The sequence below is a fragment of the Dendrobium catenatum genome, unplaced genomic scaffold (assembly GCF_001605985.2).
Source record: "Dendrobium catenatum unplaced genomic scaffold, ASM160598v2 fragScaff_scaffold_81, whole genome shotgun sequence".
Lineage (NCBI taxonomy): Eukaryota > Viridiplantae > Streptophyta > Magnoliopsida > Asparagales > Orchidaceae > Dendrobium > Dendrobium catenatum.
Window position 1 is genome coordinate 869,132 of NW_021318543.1, and position 22,994 is coordinate 892,125.

General features: G+C 34.1%; 1 protein-coding gene across 1 annotated transcript; it reads left to right on the forward strand.

The window, feature by feature from the left end:
* Positions 1-507: 507 nt before the first annotated feature.
* Positions 508-22,720, forward strand: LOC110095911 (UPF0261 protein y4oU). The gene is made up of 9 exons (XM_020821625.2): positions 508-874; positions 2,588-3,250; positions 9,929-10,135; positions 12,707-12,922; positions 13,058-13,286; positions 19,373-19,620; positions 19,999-20,177; positions 20,265-20,518; positions 22,325-22,720. Exons 1-9 carry the CDS (start codon positions 743-745, stop codon positions 22,480-22,482), a joined length of 2,286 nt encoding a protein of 761 aa, XP_020677284.1. The 5' UTR covers positions 508-742; the 3' UTR covers positions 22,483-22,720.
* The last annotated feature ends 274 nt before the right edge of the window (positions 22,721-22,994 follow it).

A 22,994-nucleotide genomic window follows, 5' to 3' on the forward strand; every position in this document is an offset into this window, starting at 1 on the left:
TTGAGTACAAAGTTTTTTAATCTTTACCCTTAGAGATAGGATATGAAATGAGCATGTACGTGAAAAGGTTGGAGTAGCTCCATTAGAAGATAAGATTAGAGAGAGTCGCCTTAGATGATTTGGTCACATAAAAAGGCGGCCTTCTGACGACCCGGTTAGGAGAGTAGAGGTATTAGATTTGACTTGTGTTAAGAAAGGTAGGGGTAGACCTAAAAAGACTTGGTTAGAAAATATTAGGAATGACCTTTCTTTATTAGATTTAAACGAGAATTTGGCTTTTAATAGGACACAATGGAGAAAAAGGATTCATGTAGCCGACCCCACGTAGTGGGATAAAGGCTTGATGTTGTTGTTGTTGTTGTATAATTTTTTTTTATTTCGTATTAATTTATATAAGTTGAGTGCAATACATATGAATTAATTAAAATTTATATCACATTTATTTTGAAACAAATCAAATAATTCTGGAATTATATATATATTGAATAGTTTATGAAATAGTATCTATCCAAATGGCCCCTTTCTCAAGCATTTCTACGTAAAGCCAAAAATATGAACCTAAATTCCTCCGCCGGCGCACCGCATGTGGAATGGATATCCCAACCGCCATTTGAACCGTCTTCACTGTTCTGTTTTTTCTTGCAACACCGCCGGCTGAGCTCAAACAGGACACAGTTTTCCTTTCCCAATTCTTCGTATCACTTATCAATTTCCTCCAAACCCAAACCCTAGCCATAAAACAATGGAGGGAGAACGAAAGGCACTCCAGTTCTTTTGCATTGGGACCGTTGACACCAAGTACCAAGAGTTACTCTTCCTCTCCGATCGCATCCAATCGAATTTCGCCGCCTTTACGAAAGGATGTCCCTTTAAGGTACTCAATCCTCTGCATCTTGCAATTCTTCAGCCCGTACCATAGGATGGCGATATTGAGTTTCGCAGATTGGTGTCGATCAATTGTAGGGTTTTTGTTTGATCGGTATTCGGAGCGATTCTTTTTTTTTTCTGTTTTTGTTTATTTTTAAATGTTAGGGCGACATTGAAGGAGATGCATTCGTTCGGGAAGCAGTTTTTTTTCTAAGAAAGTCAAGGACGGTAAACGGATTGAGTCTAATTATGGGCCTAGCCGCCACCATTTAGATTTTGTTAACTCAGGAGATTCGTGATAAATGATCGCATGATTCTAAAGGGGAGATGTCTTATTTGTGAGTGTGATCTCTGTTTAATTTTGTTGATGTATGGATCGATGGGTGATATTGATGTTATGAGTATGCTTATTGCTATGGTGAATTGGTGTATTGGTACTGAGAAAGTTTTTGAAGAGGAATAAATGGAAATGGATTTATATGGTTGGTACAAAACTGTGGGATAAGGTTTATGATTGTGGATATGGTTAATGCTTTTGGAGAAGAGGAGGTATTTTGTGGACGGATGATAGGAGGAGATATCATATGGAACATTCCTTAATTCTGTATTTCTTAGTTATTCAATTAGTAAAGATGATTTACTAAGAATACTTGAGTTATTTCTTCCCTTGTATTGGTTAAAGATGCTAATATGCATCTGCCATGATGCATTATTCAATCTGTACTTGTTGGATGCCTAAATCATTTCTCTGACCGATGATTTTGCTGGAGTGAAGCACAAAAGAATAACTAGAAAAAACATAAATGATAACATTGTGTTATCAGTGGTTTGGACAGATGGTGGAGCAGCTAAATGGAGCTTTGCTTACTCTATAATATGTCCCAAGGAAACTTCTTTGCAATGAGCCAACCTTGAGGATCCTGGCTTGTGATCATTTCTATTATTGTGCATCTGGTCCAAAATCATTGCAAATTTGTAACTTTCCCCCCTAACCAAAGTAAAAAAATGGTCTTTTTATCATCTCATACTAGGGGTGAATGATTCAATTTTCAGCTAATCCAACAGTGACTTGAAATCTGATTGCGTATACAAGCTTGTTTAAAATTAGTTCTTGGCTTAAATCTATTTAATTTCAAGCTAACTCAGATTGAATTTGTTCGATTTAGAGTTGGCTCAAATTGGAAATTGTGGTATCTTGGCTATTTGCCATCCTTTTAAAGTTTAGCGAATGCTGATCTTTTCCCAGTTACGATCATACCCAGCAGTTTGACATGATGGTATTATTATTTTCTTTAAAAATTACTTTCAGCTGGAAACTTTTTGCTTTCACTGCTTCGAAAATTCTAGTTTGATGGTAAGCTTGGAACAATTATTGAAATAGCCATTGTAATACAAGAATGGGATGGAGACTGGCTCCGCTAACTCTCACATTTTGCATAATTACTCTTCCAATGCATCTTTCTATCTGTTGCATTTTTCACTTGACTGCATAATTCTATTGAAATGGATTTTTTTCAATGTTTCTTTATGCATTTTGGTTGGATTTGATCTATTTGAAAGCCTTCTATAAGTGGCGTTACTGTTGTTCCCTGCTTTCTTATCTAATGCTGTCACCCTTAGTATGATGCGATCTGTCTTGATGATATAAATAGTCCACAATTCATGTGAGTTTCTTTTCAAAAGATATTATTCACCTGTTCTTGATTCATGAAAATGACAGGTAGAGGTTACTCTAATAGATGTTTCCAGTTCCACTCGCCAATTCAAAATAAGGCCTCCAGAGAATATAGATTTTGTAACTCGAGATAGTCTGCTTTACGACTTTTTGGATGCTGAAGAGAGATTATCCTTCAGGGTACCAGATGATAGGGGTGAAGCAGTTCAAATCATAAGCAAGGCTCTTAAAAGTTACCTGAAAACAGCCCATGAAAATGGCATACTTGTTGGAGCTATAGGAATTGGTGGCAGTGGTGGAACTTCTTTGATCGCACCAGCACTAAAATCTCTTCCTCTTGGAGTTCCTAAGCTCATCGTTTCCACTGTTGCTAGTGGTCAAACGGAGCCATATGTTGGAACATCGGATTTAACTTTGTTTCCATCTGTTGTTGACATTTGTGGTGTCAACAATGTCAGTAAAGTTATATTATCAAATGCTGCAGCAGCTGCTGCAGGAATGGCCATTGGAAGGTTACTGCAGTTTGATATTTCTAGTGAAATTACTCGGAAACCAACCGTGGGCATAACCATGTTTGGTGTGACCACTCCTTGTGTTACTGCTGTTAAAAAAAGATTAATTGAGGAAGGATACGAGACACTTATATTTCATGCCACTGGCATCGGTGGTAAAGCTATGGAAGAGCTTGTCAGAGATGGATTTATTCAGGTATATTGTATAACTTTGTAAAACAATTTAAACTTTTACTTTAAAATTTGATCAGAAACAATATGAACTTTCATAGTAAACTACCACACTAAGTTTCCCTATTGATTCTGGAATCAGCATGCAAATAATTTAGTAGCTAACTTTGGTGTCTTGAAGACTGAATACTTGAAATACCTTTGGAGTATGAGGTGAATATTGAAAATGCCATTATAAACTATACAGAGGAAGTATCTGCATGGAGTATAAAGTAGGCATACCATTTTATACTGTAACAAAAGAAATGTAAAGTGAATTTGCGTGTGAATCATTTATTTTATTGCCATCGTGCAGTAGAGAAAGCAGCCTCAAACTAATGGTAAACATAATCTTAATTTCCATTGAGAGGAAATGATTGGACCTTTTTTTTCCCCTTGTGAACAGGACACAACATTGATGAACTGTTTAATAGTGGTAGGATTAGCAAGAGATTAGTGTCATGTCCTAGAATCTAATTTGAAATAATTATTTTTTTTATCTTTTAATAAATAACATCAAAATTATCTAACTTCATTTATCAGAAATAAATAACATAAATAATTCTATAATTCAAAACATTAATATATACATCTGTATTCAATTTTCAAAATCATATACACTACTCAGTATCTATATAATTATGTCATAACTATTCTGTCATGAGTACAAAAAAAATTAAAACAAAAATAAACATAACCTGAAGAATTCTGTCCATCCTCACATTATTGATCCTCTGCCCTGACTTGAAATCATTTAATTATATATAATAAGCTAAAAAACCTAGCAGGTGAAAGTTTTACCCTAACGCATAATTGAACTTAATTAAGAAAGTGCCAAAATATCCTAACAGTATACAACAAAAGTCATACTGAGCGAAAATTCACATTTTCATAATTTAATCAAATTATCAGATATTACATAAATAATATTATATAGGCGTCAAAATAAATTTTTGAGTAGGCAAAAATTGCTTTATTTTCAAAATTACCCAGCGAAAAATCCTAAATAAATACTCAAAACATTCATAATCTTTATCTTTATAACATATAAAAGTTACGCGGTGAAAGTTTTATCAATACAAAATTTTTCTTATTTTCAGTAACGAAAATACAAATTTGATCAAAAAAATACTATAAACATAAAATTATTGAAATCAGAAATAGGGTAAAGGTTCCTTACAGTGAGACGAGCAAATTTTTCAATAGGTTCAACTGCCAAAAGCCGCTTTGCGATCTCCAAATCCAAGAATTTCTTCTCTCTCCGCACATTTTCTCTAATTTTTCTATTACCCTTTTCTTTTAGTCGAAATCAATAGGGAAAATTGATTGAAAATACTTATTTCATGACTTGGCTTATAATGGATTTATATTTTTTTAATAAAATAATAATATAATATTTAATATAATTACTTAATTTATTCAATTTTTAATAAAAAAATCATATAAATCTATTTGGGACTTTAAAAATAATAGAAAAATATTCATAAAATAACACATTTTATTTAAAAGACTGGTGAAATCAATTTGTAAAACAGACACCTAATGGTCCCAAAATCCTCATTTGTATTGACAGATGTCAATTTCTTAAAGATTTCCACCGGTGCTCAAAAATTATGAAAAATTCGTGGAATTAAAATAGAATAATATTTATCTTATGACGAAGATGATTTTTAATTTTTACTTGCAATAACTCCTGAAAAATTTATTTGTTTGAGTTATTACAATCTATCCACCTTAAAAAAAATATCATCTCTGAAATTTCCCTTAAGGATTCAGACATAAAATCTATATAAATCAAATATGTATGATCAAACTCAAATCAAATTAAAGTCAATTCAAAACTCGTCAAAAATCATACAATCAAGTAGTTCATTCTTTCACATGTCATTCAATTGTGCATTATATGCTATGCCATTCTATTGTTTAAATAAATTTCTTACCATTAAAACTTTCAGTTAGTTATTTGTCTTCTAAATACTGCAAATTATACACATATGACGTCACTAGAGTAGGTGCAGCTGGTCGTGGTTTAATAGCCTCCCTCTAACTATCACTGACAGCTCTGTCATCCGCCCTGTTGGTTGATCTTTCACAATATGCTCTTGACCCTATAGTCCTCAATCCTTCCATCTGTCTGGATTGTCCTACGTTGGAATCAATTCTTCCTTTGAGGACAATCTGCTACCTTATGTCCTTGCCATCCACAGCAAAAACATTATCCAGTTAGTAGGTAGCACTGACTCGAATATCGTCGACCACTATAAATATACTCACCATAACTGGCAGTAGATACTATCGATCCAGATCTCCTTGAATCATTATATATGTTTTTTTGTCATTATCTCTTTCTTTGTTTTGTTCATCTCTACCCCTCTTGCTAACATCATACCTGGAGCTCACCTCATACTCAGCCAAATCAGTCTCTATCAATCTGGCTCGCTCCACCAACTCAGAAAACTCCCGAATCCGCAAAAGTACTAGTAAATGTCTAAGCTCCTGTTGACCTCTAAAAAAATAATTGTCGGAGAACCCGACACCTTCGTTCGGACCAAACCGGACCAAGCCGGCAAACCCTATGATAGAAACTACACCAAAACTGCCCATGATCGCACAATTGTCGCCTCTCACAACATAAAAATGCTCTCTCATTCAGTTCTCTCTCACGCACACAGAAACGCTCTGAGAAACACGCACAAAGGAATACAGAAAGAAGAAACGGAAGCCCATATTGGCGCTCTCATTCGTCTCTAATTCAATCATATTATACTATAATATATATATCATATGATATTTGTATATATATAATATTATAATGTGTATATAATAAAATAAAATAAAATAAAAAGAGCGAGAGAGAGAAAAATAATTTGTAAGCAGGTGGGAGCAATTTGAAGGAAGTCCTGGAGTTGATCCGGTCCCCTGAAGCCCTCAGTCGTTGAGATTATCCTACCGAGGGAGCGCAGACTCTACTCTTCCAATCTCCTCGCCGTTGATTAGCTCTGGCCAAGTCGAGCCAAAGGGCAAATGCCCTCTTTACCTCCCGGCTTAGGGGAGGGGATGCTGGAAGGTTGCCGGATTTTTGAGGGGACCAAAAATATTTTTAAAATTAAATTAATTGCTTAAATTAGCAGGTTGTGCACATTAGAAGACTTGAAGATTCTTTTATGGGATCGATTCGCTCTCACAAATCTCCTCGCCGTCGATTTGATCCGGCTGAGTCAAGCACTCCCTTACCTCCCGGCATCGGGAAGGGGATGCCGGGAGGCTGCCGAAATTTAATTGAAAATTTTTGGACTTAGTGGATTTTGGAAAGCATAAATTTCATTGAAAATTAATTAAATTGTTCATGATTTAACCAATGAATAAAGATAATTAAATGATTAAGTTAAATTCCATTAAAAATTATAATCAACTTAATTAATTAATGAATTAAAATAAAATAAATGCAAGAATGAAATGTTTCTCCAATATCCATCCTATGTATAAATAATTAATCAAATGATGGCTCTCCAAAGTTCTCCAAACAATGAAATTCCCTCCAATAAACAACCTCAAAGTTTTTTTTAAAACCTTTCTGACAAGCGACAGCTCACACAATAGTTCTCTAACAGTGCAACTCTTCAAACAATTGAATAATTACAACTAAAAAAAAAGATACAAATCTTAAGTTGTGATTTAAAATCATTCAGATAAGCACTAATGAATGATTGGAAGACTCGTACTTAGCAAAGAACCTTGAACATCGCTTACCTATGAGTCATAGTTTAAAATCTCTAATGAATACTACAATCCGTACATTGTGGTTATATTGGTCAAAATGCTAATGTTAAATGTCTTGCAAGCAAAGCAAGAGAAGTGTAGTATGGTAAGAGCATACAATCTACACTTGTCAAAATGTAGATAATACACCAATCTTCTAAGACACAAGGCCGATGTATATGTATAGCAAGTGTAATGGTGCTCTTTAATTGGCTTGAAAACAGAAGTGACACATTTAGCTCCAAAAGAAATAATGTCAAGGTTGATGATATTCTTCGTATATGCCATATAAGAAGATGTGGCAATCCCTATCACATTCATCTGAGAATATTGGTCACACAAACATGACGTTATCGTCACACAAACACTTAAAAGAAAAAAAATAGATCAATGGCGTAGAGAGGCAGGGATAACACATCTTAAAATGGAATTTTCGGAGCCCATAGCTCCCTGTTCAACCCTTGTAGAAATCTATAACACTTTTTCTCAACAATAGGGATCAAGTGAGGATCATTCCTAGCAAGAGCAATAATTTCAGGCTCATACTGCATCATTGTCTTACATTCTTGCTCCACTTAATGAAAGCTCATTACATTTGTCGTTGGGTTGACGAAGGTATAAACGACATCCTGAACCATCAATAAATTCATCCTAAGTGATCTCAACATTGATCTTCCTTTGGAATTTCTCTCTCTATTGTCCATTATTTTTTTATTTTTAATGAATAACACCAGAGCTATCTAACTTCATTTATCAGAAATAAATAATATAAATAATTCTAGATTCAAAACATCAATATATACATCTATATTCAATTCTAAAAAATTATATACACTACTCAGGATCTATATAATTATGTCATAACTATTCTATCATAAGTACAAAAGAAAAATTAAAACAAAAAAGAATAGAATTTGAAAAATCTTGACCATCCTCATGTTTCTAATCATATGTTCTGACCTGAAATCATTTAATCATATATAAAGAGCTAAAAAGCCCAATAGGTTGTCAAAACCTATAACTAAATTCAAAGCACAGTAAATGACTAATATGCATGTCAGATATCAAATCATAACAGAAGTATTCATATGATCGTTGAATTAGTGCAAAAACAATAAAACTAATATGCAGTACTAGTAAAATTTATAAACGATAAAATAGTACAGTAAGAAAGCCAATAAATCAGTACGGGTGTCAAATATATAAAGAAATCTTCGTATCACTATTATCAATCTGTAGAGAGATTATATAAAATAGTAAAATCAAATCATCACTAAAGACTGTCAAAATCATATCAATGTAGTAAAATCATATAGAAATATATGCATATTATCCAGTTATTCTATATCAGTATCAAATTAGTATATTATGTATTTAGTATGTTGCATGCTTATTATATAGTGAATCAGTAGTATCAAATAATATCAGTATCTATATTTATAGCAGTAACAATAACAATCTAGTAGCAGTAGTAAAATAATGCAATAATAATAAATTTGTGCAGAGATAGGAATAATGTCTCAATAATATGTATTTCATTAGTCACACTAAACAAATAATAAGTCATGGCTATCACGGTGTTTTTCAGTATCGTATTAGTCTCAGCAAACGTTGGCTCAGTAAACAGTGTCGTCACTCTTTGCCCATCGACATAGTAAATATCTCCTAATAACTCTCAATTAATGTATCATGTGAATTAGTAGATGATAACATCAAACCATGGTATTTAAAGAAAAGCATGTCGGCACACCATCTTGTACAGGCCAATCAGTCTCCAACCAACAGGTCAATCAGTCTTTACTTATCTTTTACGCATATATTATTATCATAGTGCTATAACAATAGTCCAATCACATATCCATATTTATTTTCAATACATTGCAAGAAATAAAGCATAATTTAGCTTGATTCAGAAAGTGTCAAAATGTTCTAACAATAGACAACAAAAATCATATTGAGCAAAATTTTACATTTTTAGAATTTAACCAAATTATCATATATTGTATAAATTAATATTTTGAAGCTCAATTGAACTAAAATACTATTTTTAGATGCTAAAATAAATTTCTGAGTAGACAAAAATCACCACATTTGATAAATCACTTGATGAAAATTTTTAATAAATACTCAAAATATTTATGATCTCAATCTTTATAGCATATAAAAATTTACGCATTGAAAATTTTACTAATACCAAATTATCCTCGTTTTTTGATAATGGAAATACAAATTTAATCAGAAAATACAAAAAACACAACATTATATTGAAATCAGAAATAGGATAAAGTTTTCTTACAGCTAGACAAGCAAATTTCTCAACAAATCTGATTGCCAAAAATTGCTCTGCAATATCCAAATCCAAGAATTTCCTTTATCTCTCCTCACATTTTCTCTAATTTACCTACTACCCTTCTCTGTTAGCCGAAATCAATAGGGAAAATTGATTGAAAAGGCTTAGTTTATGACATGGCTTATAATGGATTTAGATTTTTATAATAAAATAATAAAATAATATTTAATATAATTACTTAGTTTATTCAATTTTCAATAGAAATTTCATATAAATTTATTTGAGACTTCAAAAATTATAGAAAATTTTTCATAAAATAATACATTTTATTTAAAAGACACTGGTGAAATTTGTTTGCAAAATGGATACTTGACGGTTCTAAAATTCTCATTTGTACAAACGGCTACCAATTTTTTAAGGATTTTTACCAATGTCCAAAAATTATGAAAAATTCGTTTAATTAAAATATATTAATATCTATCTTATGATGAAGACGGATTTTAAATTTTACTTATAATAACTCATGAAAAAATTTATTTGTCTGGATCATTACAATTAGTCATTATTTTCTTTTGAATTTTTTGGTTTATCCTGGTTTGTTATTTTGACTAATAGGGTGTCCTGGATATCACAACGACAGAAGTTGCTGATTACATAGTTGGTGGTGTTATGGCTTGCGACAGTTCACGCTTTGACTCGATAATAGAGAAACAGGTTCCTCTGGTTCTGAGTGTTGGAGCCTTGGACATGGTGAACTTTGGAGCTAGATCCACAGTGCCTAATTACTTTGATCAAAGGAAGATTCATATCCATAATGAACAGGTATTGTCTTGCTTAGTAAAAATCTTTTATTAGGTAATTATATTTGTTTGGAAACTAATTCAAGTTTAGAAATTAATTTGAAGTAGGAAAGTATTCATGTTCATGCATTTTCTTAAGAAATATAATTATGTCTATCTACTTATATGTTTGTGTAAGAAAAGCTTCTAGCTTACCTGTACCAAGTCCGGAATCCCTGCATGAAAAAATTCTTTCATTAATTCCATTCCAGCTGGTGTGACTGAAACATGTACTTTTTCCATTCCAGCTGGTGTGACTGAAACATGTACTTTGATTAGAAGATGTTTACTCTACAATTCAATCGTCCAGCCCATTCAAATCCTGCTGTTATTCTTTCTTCTAAATCATTGGAAAGTTGTTTATCCTCGCTGTTTTGTACAGTTGCTAAATTCGAAATAGAGTGAATATTAGGAGTGCGGAAAGTACATTTAGAATCAGAGTTGTATTTTTAGTTCCTTTTTTGTATTTGATCCTTTGTTGCCTGTAAAGATAGGTTTTGTATACACATGATGAAATAAGAAAACAACCTGTCATTCCCTCCCCTCCTGTTTCTGCATGGTATAGAGCAAAAGTGTTAATCCAATGCTAACCTGGCTGTGCCAATTTTATTTATTTATTTATTTCAGAGGCAACATCACAATCCACAAAGACGACTCAACCAAACGTGATTGAATCACTTTCCAACACTGATTAACTCTCATTGGTAATTTTCTAAGCTGGTCTTAGACTTGTTGAATGTATATTCATGGCAGATGAAAGATCTTGATGTGGAACAACATAGCTTAAGTTATTCTTAGGACTAGCTTATTATAGTTTGTTATAATATTTCTAGAATCTTCTTAGTAGTTTATATAAGCAAGATATTGTGAGGAGGGAAGGAGATGAATATTATGACATTTTGAAGCTTTTAAGTTTGAGTTTGTTCCTTATTTTATATCTCTTCTAGCATATTCAGTTCTTCCACCGATCCACTGCATCACATCCAATATGGGAAGATTAGACATATGCAACATATGCAACCTAAGATGCTGAAAATTCTACGGTCATGACATGCTTGGTGAATTACTTGAAAAAAGACATCAGCTTCGACTATATGTGTTTATTTATAGCTAAAAGAACTATGGCATAATGCTACCTAGATCTCCTACATGTGGGAAATTAGTCCCAATTATATGAGTGAAATTAAACTTGATGAAGTTTGTTAGGAAGAAGAAAATATCACGAAGTACTTCAATCCCTGAAGTGATTATGAAAATAAGTGGATCGAATCAATGACTAAGAACCGAGGATTACAATTAAAACCAAAAGATGATTGAAGATCACCATATGTATATCGATTGGGCACAAAGTCCTCTGTTAGTTAATGTGGATTTATATTTGTCCCCTTAGACAAATCTTTATCTCGGGTCTACAATGTACCCTTAGACGAAGCAATTCATAGATGAGACAAGGATCCTTCTGTTAGGTTGGGTCGACAACCTCCTCTGACTAAGTAAACTAGGGACCATGATGACCCGAGATGACGGAACTATGAGATCTTGATCGGGTTCATCATCACTGCCCCCATCATCTACTTTAAGTACAAGGTGGTGAAATCTCTAATTTTAAATATCAAATTTCAAATATCAAAGCTCACGCTGCTACTATATGTCGGATACTACATATTTGTTTGATGACTAGCCTTAATAGAAAGTTCTCTCTTATTATCGAGAGGGGTAATTAACTATAGGGACTTGTGCCTATAGGAAACCTGAACTTAGATCATAAAGTCCTCCCAAATGAGGGCGAAATATATGGGTGGTGTCTTATTCACAATCCAATTTGTCTTCTTAAAATTCGCATTGGAACTTGTTAAAACTCTCATTGACGACCAAAAGAAAAAAGAAAGGGGTCCCCGGAGAGATCAGGGTGCGAATTTTCGGAGCCCACAACAATTTAGAGTTGTCGCAACACAACTTATTAGTACACTTGAGCCTCATCTTAATTATAATATATACTGCAATCGTTGCCTCTTTTAACCATAAATTCAGAACATTCAACCTCTCTATATTTCTCATTTCTTCTGTTCCACCGTGTTTCACATCTTAACTTGTCAGAAGTACATTGCAAAAAATAGTAGAAACTCTTTTTTACAAGACAAGGAAAAAAATATGCAATGCTTAAACTCCGACATGTAAAAATGAGGGCGTCATCCCAAATTAATATGCATATGTTTGAACAAGTACCAAACAATTACTTCCCATATATAGAATTCAAAAAGGCGATTAATTTTGATTGGACAGGTCTAGGGAATTTTAATGGTCGAGGTATTAATAGAATCAGTAATTTGTCATTTTTGAGGGGTTTACGGTGTAAAACTTTTTCTTGGTAAAAATATTGATGCACTAGGTAAGCTGCTATAAATCTTTAAAATGGTTTTTCAGATTTAACAACGAGTTTAGACTGCTCTGTTGTCTCTTCTTACTCGCTAAAACCTTGTGACTGAAGTTCCATAACTTTGGAATGAGAATCATATATAAACAGGTGAATCTAACTGTGTTCATGCTTCTGCAGGTTTCACTCATGCGAACTACGGTAGATGAAAACAGGAAATTTGCCAAGTTTATAGCTGAGAAATTGAATAACTGCCACTCCAAAGTTTGTGTTTGCCTTCCAGAGAAAGGTGTCTCTGCTCTAGATGCACCAGGGAAACCATTTTATGACCCTGAAGCAACATATGCTCTTTTAAATGATTTAGATAGACTTATAGACAAAAACAAAAGCCGACAGGTAATAGGTTTTATTTAAACTTTCTTCTGAACCCATCCATCTAATCTTTACAAAGCAACTTCTACATTTTTTTTTTTTTAAAGCAACTTCTACATTTGATCAGACTATCACTCAATATTAGGTTTTAACTTGTAGGTGAAAATACTTCCATACCATATCAATGACCCCAAATTTGCAGATGCCTTGGTCGACTCATTCTTGGAGATGGATGTCAAGTTTTCCCACAGTACAGTTCCTCAGCAACAAAAAATTCCAGAACTGACACATATTATTGTAAATAAGGATGCATGCAGTCAATCAGAGGTTGACATAGATAACATAGCTCTTTTGCGAAGCCCAGTAGAGTTTCCTGATGCAAGACCAGGTTTTGATCTTCTTTTACACATAAGGCTTTCATTGTTTGCTATAGCTCCATTCAAATTTATTATCTAAAAGCCTTAACTATCTTCTTTATTATTTTGCATGATCAAATTATGTACCTTTATTATCATCATCATCATAAGCCGCCTTAACCTAATAATTTAACTTAATGAATTTTTATTTTGTATTCATTCATTTTGAGTATTGTATGAGTGTGGGCTCCGAAAATTTGCGTCCCGGCTCTCTGTGGCCCATTTATTTTTCTTTCGGGTCATTGAGGAGAGTTTTAATGAGTATATTCCGAGGCAAATTTTTAGAAGGCATATTGGGTTTTGGATAAGACATTACTCAGTGATTCCACCCTCATTTTGCAAGGACTTTATGATCTGAGTTCAAGTTTCCTATAGGCACAAGCCCCTATAGTTAATTACCCCTCCCACTAGAGAAAGAGAACTTTCGATTAAGACTAGTCGTCAAATAGATACGTAGTATCCGACGTATAGTAGCAGCTTATTTAGGTATTTAAAAGTTTAATATTTAAAATTAGAAATTCACCATTTTACACTTTAAGCGAGTGGTGGGGGAGTGATGGTAGACCCGATAAAGATCTCATGGTTCCTTCATCCCAGGTCATCATGGTCTCTGATCTACTTAGTCAGAGGAGGTAGTCAACCCAAACTAATTGAATGATCCTTGTCGGCAGTCATGGATTGCTTCATCCAATTGTACATTGTAGACTTGGGATGAATATTTATCTAAGGGGACAAATTTGAATCAACTTTAGCTAACAAAGAGTTTTATGCCCTATCGATTATATCATATTAATTTGTTACTCAATGATTTAGCAATTGTTGGGGAGCATATGGGCTCTGACAATGACTATAATATAATGGTGCCATACTGCCATTTGGCAGCAAAACCACATAGTTAGAGGGTCCCGGTCATAACCGTTCACCTATGGTGTCATTTGGTAGCGAATCCACCGATTAGAGGACATGTGCTACATTCTTACTAGGAAGAGATAGATTGCAAATGAATCTTAGTGATATTCTCGATTAGACATTTTCTCTTTGTGAGCTGAAGATAATTTCAAAATGTCTACTTCGGAAAACTGCTGTGGAGAGTGAATGGGTATTTTTGCCTTAAGCATTTAGGTGTTTTTATTTCAATTTTAAATATTTAGTTTTTGGGTGATTTTTTTGGAATTTTGGCTTTTTATGGGCATTTGAAAATTTTGATATGCTTTTTTTAAATATTTGTGATACCCTTCGGTTGAGATTTTCTATCAACACGGCCAGCATCGGGGTATTTGTGGGCTTTCTAATTTTTTTTGTTGAACCTTGTCAACTTTGTCTGCTTGCCGACAGAGGATCGAGTTCGTTGTCGGCTTTATACCTTTATTGGTGAATTTCTTTTGTTATAAACCTTGAAGGCCTAATATAGATGTATAAAATAAATATCTCGGTCGATGCTGCAACCTTATATTTGTATGATGGTTTGAACTATGTCGACTATTATCCATTCGTGTAGAAGGATTGGATTCGAACTTGGAATCATGTTTAGACTGCGCAGCATCCTCAAACGTCACGTGTGTACGTGCGGGTATTCATATTTTAATGCATTTTTCATGATGACATGTCTTATATTTTGTAATGTGTGCATGATGTGACTACATCGATGCGTATTTCATTGCATGGGAGGTTTCTATAATGTTCAATTACAACTAGTTTTGCAACTATAACTAGTTTAGCATGTGGTGATCATTTGGGAAATACTCAAGTTTTGTTTTTAAGGGCTTATAAATGCCTTATGTTCGCTTGCATGAATGTTGTGGATCCGGTGATGTGGCGTTGTGCTGCAGTTTATTTGCTACTTTATGCAGGTAGACTATCATGCACTAACAAATCTCCTGCAATTTTTCATAAATGGTTGTGTTTATCATAATAGAGTACACATTTTAGATATCTTGGATCTATTGTTCAGAGTGATGGTGAAATATATGGGAATATTATCAGCAGAATTCAAGTTGGATGGTTGAAGTGGAGGAATGCATCGGGCTTGTTGTGTGATAGAAAAGTACCCCTCAAACTTAAGGGTAAATTCTATAAGATGGTAATGAGGCCTGCAATGCTTTATGGTGCTGAATGTTGGCCATTAAAAGAGAAGCATAATACTAAGTTAAGTGTGGCAGAGATGAGGATGCTCAGCTGGATGAGTGGCTTTACCCTTAAAGATAGGATACAAAATGAGCATATACGTGAAAAGGTTGGAGTAGCTCCAGTAGAATATAAGATTAGAGAGAGTCGCCTTAGATGGTTTGGTCACATAAAACGGCGGCCTTCCAATGACCCGGTTAGGAGAGTAGAGGTATTAGATTTGACTTATGTTAGGAGAGTTAGAGGCAGACCTAAAAAGGCTTGATTAGAAAATATTAGGAGTGACTTTTCTTTATTAGATTTAAACGAGAATTTAACCTTTAATAAGACACAATGGAGAAAAAGGATTCATGTAGCCGACCCCACATAGTGGGATAAAGGCTTGATGTTGTTGTTGTTGTTGATTGTATTTATCATAAGATTGTTGCTTTTGCCTGCAGGCAGTGTATCGTGTTATGCAAGATTTGTTGAATTAGTTATAATTCAGTAATAGACGTTCAAGAGTCGTCAGCCGTCGTATGCTGGTGCAGCCTTGGTCTTCAATCCCACCATGTCAGAGAAAGGCATGTATGGATCTTTAGGGGTACCTGCTTGAAATATTTATAGTTTTTTTCCAGCAAGCACTGAGGTTTGTACACGGGTAATTAGGGTGTTCACTGCCACGCTAGAGAAAGGCAAGTATAGAGCCTACCCGCCTCGCTGCAAGTGTCGTACCATATTCAATCATATGTATCTTTCATATGTTAGACATAACAATTGGAGCACAATTTTTCTTCAACAATCAATCACCAAATAAGTTTTTGTGATACTCAATCAGTTGCTTTCTCCATATTAATAAAAATAATACATGAAGATCCTTTTCTTACTCTATATATTTTCATTAATTTCCTTAGCCTAAAACATGGTTTAAAATTGCGCAATACGAGGCACGCCTCAAGATCAATTTCATTCTTTTAAGCCTCAAAGCCTACGCAAAGAGAACACGGAATGAGGCGTACGCCTCAAGTTTACTGAGGGCGCCTCAAGGCGCGCCTCACCTCAATTTTTAGAGGCGTTCGCCTCTTAAAATTAAAAAAAAAAAATCAAAATCTAGCCTAATATTTATCTATTTGGTTCGACCCACCCTCACTCGCGTCTTCCATCATTTCCAAACCGAGGGTTTCTTCTCCTTCTTCGAGCGACATTTTCCCCTCTTCGTTCCATTCGACTGGCGTCGGCTTCCTTCCACCGAGAGTTGCTCTTCGCCTCTTGATTGGAGTTCTCTTCTACCGTGAGTTGGCTTGGAGTCTTCGACCGACCGCTTAATTTATTTATTTTTACTAACTGCTAAAATCTCTTCTTCTTCGTGGTTGGAGTTTAGGGCTTATTGACAAAGGTGAAATAGCTTTACTTCCTCTTTTTCTTTGCACTCAAATGTGATTTTTTTGTTTATACCATCGCATTTATCGACATCTTCCTTTGGTTTTTATTTATTTTTGGCAAAAAAAATTCTTTTAAATTTATGCAATCTTGCTTTGTTTTATACATACTATTTTCAATGTCATTTAATTGAATGGTTTTCATATATTGTACCTTTTTATATTTTATAAATTATTTACTCATTAGTTGTGGGCTCAAAAAATTCGGCCCTGGCCTCCGCCAGACTGTTGCTTTTCTTTTCGGGGGTTGAGATCTCCATAGTATCTTCATCGCCATATTCAACTGGCAAATGCTGTTATAGAGGCTGGAAACACTGGAGCCACCATCCAGTCATTGCAGTTTCTGAATTGAATTATTTGCTGATTTGTATACAACATGGGTGATTGAGATGCTGCAAATCACAGGGGCCTGTTGTATTCACTATTGATCTGACAGAGGGCTTTGTGCCCTATCGATCATATTCTATTGATTTATATCTCAAGGATTTGATGACACTAAGGAGTATATGTTGGAGGTTTCAATAATGCATTAGTGGCATCAAATCCTTGAGATATGTATCAATAGGATATGATCGATAGGGCACAAAGCCCTCATTACTTGCCACCAATTTTTCTATGTGGGATTATTGGACTTCTCTGCACCAGGATAAGTGACTAGCCAGAGATGGAAAGAGAAATCAGTCCCCAGCGGAGTCGCCAGGCAGTAGTATGGAAGAGGACGTGACTACCCGAGTGGATTCCTTTTTGGGATGAACTAACACATCATCCTTTGTGGTTGAAATTTTGGAGCCTACGTACATTTAGTAGTGATATGTGAGTCCTGCACCGACTCAGCCCGTCAACCAAGCATAGGATATGATCGATAGGGCACAAAGCCCTCATCACAGTCACCAATTTTTTTATGTGGGATGATTGGCTTTCTCTGCACCAAGCCAATAATTCCCCTTCTTGGAATGATCAAAGATGCACCAATACTTCCTTAACCACTTGAGGAAACTTTAATCTGAGTCACTTGAGTTCATCAAATGCCCGATCCTGGTGCAGAGAAGGCCAATCATCCTACATAGAAAAATTGGTGGCAAGTAATGAGGGTTTTGTGCCCTATCGATCATATTTTATTGATTAATATCTCAAGGACATTGAAAACTCCAACAGTAGCACCATTGCATGTAGATTGAGATGACAATATACCCCCGCACGTGCACTGTAGTTTGTATACACATAGGTATTCCGCGGACTGCGATCGAAATGAACTCCTTTGGTCAAGGTAGGTGAATGACGGGATCCCCTGAATGACTCTCCATTAGTATATAAAAAATTTATAATTTTATGTTTATGCAATCTTTTGATTTTGAGGCTTACGCCTCAAAACGCCTTGAGGCTTATGCCTCGCCTCACAAACGAAAAATGCCTCAATACACGATTACGCAATTTTAAACATTGGCTCAAAAGGCCCTTTCAAGCATAAAACCAAATTGATTCTTCAATATTAATGGAATTTTTTCGATTCTATCGTACTATAACTTGCCTATAACTTTATAGACGACTCATTAGCTTAATACTCTTATAATATGACAATAATGAATATTCCTTTATTCATTAACATTTGCTCTGAATGCTTCTTCTCAAATCATTTTGTATCCTTTTTAGTCTTGAAAACTCCAATTTTCTTCTCAAGCATCACCTATAATCATCCAAATATCAATGTGTATCTTATCTATCTAAAGTTTTATTTTTATGCATCTTCTTGAAAGTTAACTCCAATTTACGTTTCTTGAAATTAATCCATTGTGTACCTTATTATTTTGTCAATTCTGCCAACAAATACTTCATTCGAAAGACTCATTTAATAATGCTAAAATTATCATGTTCATCTCTTGTCTTTGTCTTTAACTAAGGCAATAGTTTCTTTAATTTACCCTTATTTATCTTCTTAAAAGTTAATTCTATTTTACTTTATTGAAATTCTGATTAAGTTCAATTCCCTTATAATTAATATCTCAGGGTTTTGACATGTACAACTAGTATTTGGTGTGTATCTTTCTTTTTTCTCCATGGGTCTTTTTTCTCTCCTATGACCTTATATTTCTCTTAATATCTGTCCATTTCCCTTAAAACTTTGTCCGATTTAATTTTATTGCCGTACTTCTAGGCAGGCTGCAAAGTTCTCGTTGTACTCTTTAAACTCTCATTGGTCATAATCTCTATCATATTGAGTTTCACTTCATCCAAATTGTAATGAAGGTCAATAATACTGAAAGGAACTGATAAATAAACAAGTTCGGTTACTCATGGACTCTATTCTCATCTTTCCTAACCCTCTTATTATTTGGTTGATGGCATTCTTACGGCAGTCTATTGAAGTTCTTGGTAGGTGAGAATAAGCTAGCATGATGTTAAAATGTACTGCCTTATACTCTGTAGTATGTACCCTCCCTCTCTCCATTCTATGGTGGTGAGGTCATATACAATTCTAATTATGAAGTTCTCTGCCTTGTTTGTTAATCATTATGCAGAAACTTTAAGGAGGACCCAAACTATATTAGAACAACTGAAGCAGCAGATAAATCAAGGTGTACCCATCATTGGTGCAGGAGCTGGAACTGGCATATCTGCAAAATTTGAAGAAGCTGGAGGTGTGGATCTGATAGTTGTATATAATTCTGGGCGATTCCGCATGGCCGGAAGAGGTTCTTTGGCAGGGCTATTACCTTTTGCTGATGCAAATGCAGTTGTACTTGACATGGCTAATGAAGTGTTGCCTGTAAGTTCATAGACCGTTTTAGAATTTGGAAGTATGAAATATATTAATTTTGCAAAATTATATAAAAAAGGAAAGATGAAAAAGAAGAAACTTTCAGCATTGCCAAACTGTTCCAGATCAGTGTAATTCTATTTTAAAAGAGGAAAAGCACCGGCTCAGGATATCCTGACCAACAATTTTTGGTCAGGATAAATCAAAATAATTGAATATACTTTAAGATCAATATGATATATATCAAAATTTATTTTTGCATATTCAATAATTTTGAGACTCATACTAATCAAAATTTAGTTAGAATATCATAATCCAAAATATTTCCTTTAAAAAAGGAAACTAATTAACTTCGCTTCCTCCCCAAATCCCCGACCCCCTCAACAGGTGGTCAAGAGAGTACCAGTTCTTGCTGGAGTGTGTGCCACTGATCCATTTCGTCGAATGGACTATTTTCTGAAGCAGCTAGAAGCAACTGGATTTTCTGGGGTTCAGAATTTTCCAACGGTTGGACTGTTTGATGGTAACTTCCGCCAAAATCTGGAAGAGACAGGAATGGGCTATGGGTAAGTGGTTTCAGAATTATCTTTTCCTTCAAAGTTATATATTATTATTTCAATTATTGGACTATCAAAAAAAAAAAACTTATCTAGATTGGAGACCGAAATGATCAACAAAGCTCATAGAATTGGTCTCTTAACAACCCCTTATGCATTCAACGAAGATGAAGCTACTTGGATGGCTAAGGCTGGTGCTAATATTATTGTTGCGCACATGGGTCTTACTACTGCTGGATCAATTGGTGCAAAAACTGCTCTTACATTGGAGGAAAGTGTCAACCGTGTTCAAGCCATTGCAGATGCTGCTGTTGCCATAAATCCTCATGTTATTATTCTCTGCCATGGAGGTAAACTTCTAACCATGCGCTTATAAATTCACCTAGCCGTTCTTTGCATTGTTTAATATTGCGTGCAAAATACTTATATATATATATAATGTATTTCTGCACAATCTAATAGGATTGTAATAAAATAAGAGAGAATTAGCAGGCGAAATTTTTATCACAGAGGTAATAGGAGTGTGTTTGGTGAACGCAAGAATCTTTAATAGCTGATGAATAAATTTAGACCATGATAAGACAATGTCATGTAATCTATTCAGAGATTTATGCACATATCATATCGTTTAAAAGCTTCCTTATTTATGAAACTGATACCTAGATCTTTAAAATTAGAACCCTAGTGTATTTGAGCGTCCGAAAATAAAGTCATTAAGAATTTAATAGAACAACAAAAAGCCTTTATCTCACTGTGGGATTGACTACATGAATCCTTTTATCCATTGTGTTCTGTTAAGTCAAATTTTAATCTAAATTTAATAAAGAAATGTCATTTCTAATATTTTCTAACCAAGTTTTTTTAATTTTACATCTACTTTTTCTAACATAAGTCAAATCTAATGCATTTACTTTCCTAGCCGGATCATCGGAAGGTTGCCGTTTTATATGACAAAACCATCTAAGGCGACTCTCTCTCTTTATCTCTCTCTCTCTCTCTCTCTCTCTCTCTAATCCTATCTTCCACTAGAGCTACTTCAACCCTTTCACGTATATGCTCATTTCATATAATGTCTCTAAGAGTAAAGTCACTCATCCATTTGAGCATCCTCATCTCTACAACACTTAACTTAATATTATGCTTCTCTTTTAATGGCCAACATTCTGCACCATAAAGTATTGCAAGTCTCACCACCATCTTATAGAAATTTTCCTTAAGTTTGAGATGGACTTTTCCATCACACAACAAGCCCGATGCATTCCCTACTTCAACCATCCAACTTAAATTATACTAATAATGTCCACATCTATTTCAACATCACTCTCAACAATAGACCCAAGATATCTAAAACGTGTACTCTTATTAATGACTTGATCGGCCAAACTCACAATCCTCTCACTAGATCTATTATTATTAAAATTATACTCCATGTATTCAGTTTTAGATCTACTCAAATGAAAGCCTTTAAACTTTAAGGTTAACCTCCATAATTCAAGTTTACCTTCATCTCTAATCTCATCAACAAGAAGAATATCATCAGTAAAAAACATACACCATGGTACAACCTCTTGCTTATGTTTAGTGAGAACATCCATGAATAAAGCAAAATGATATGGGCTTAAGCCTGATCCTTGATGTAATTTGATGTAATCCTACTGAAATAAAAAAATATTTGGTCAAACCACCTTGTGTTTTAACACAAGTAAAGGCTCTTGCATACATAGGTTCCAATAAGAATTTATTAAAATAAAAAATATATAATTTGCGGTTTTATTGTGCTATATGAGATTTGACTCTTTGTCACCTAATACTCTTTCTATTTTTCACCATATAATACTATTTGTTATAAATTATTCTCTATTTTTTTAGTAGATCTTTTATCTTTTATTTGAACTACACTTGATTCTCTAATAGTTTTTATTTATAAAGGAGATAAAAATCACTTTCTTTGGTACAAGAAAAAAAAAAACATTCATTGATCATTGGTGATTATTTGTTGCCATAGATATAGCAAAATAATCTAATTAAAAATTCTATAATACTCGTCTATACTCATATAAAATTTGTTTGGTAATTTAATGCATGGAGCTAAATTTCTTAGCTGATGAACAAATAGTGAATTTTATAATGGTTAATTACATTTTGTTTTGTTACAGGCCCTATTTCAGGTCCTCGGGAAGCTGAATATATACTGAAGAGCACAAAGGGAGTCCATGGATTTTATGGTGCATCTAGCATGGAGAGGTTGCCCGTAGAACATGCTATTACAGACACAGTGAAGGAGTACAAATCCATATCCATAAAGAGAGACTAATACATAATCCAGCAGTATGCATCTCTTCGTTGCCCGTTAAATTTTACAATTTATCACTCGAGCGAGCTGAATTTATACAAATAATTAGCTCCAATTCGTGCTCTGATCGAATTGTCTTTTGTTTTTTTTCGCGAAAGTATATTATTGTGAGGATCACTTATTGTTCTTATAAGTGGATCTGGCTTTGCTCACATTCCTGCTGAGTTAATAATGCATGCATTAAACTATCGTTGAAGCACATGAAACTATGATCACAAGAAAATATACTGAGGGTATTCTGACTTGCATGTAATTAAAATAGTTATTAATTAGTTGATGACAATCTCTCATCTAAAGAAAAACTCATAATTTTAAGGATTATCTTGAACAAATGTAAGCTCTCTTTATAGGAAAATTATTAGGTGTGAAGATTGGACGCAAAGATGCATCTATATCCAGATATCCACTTAAAATTTGACAATGTTGAATGCATTTTAATTGCACCTTTTTGTGTGTTTTACCTACACTTTAGT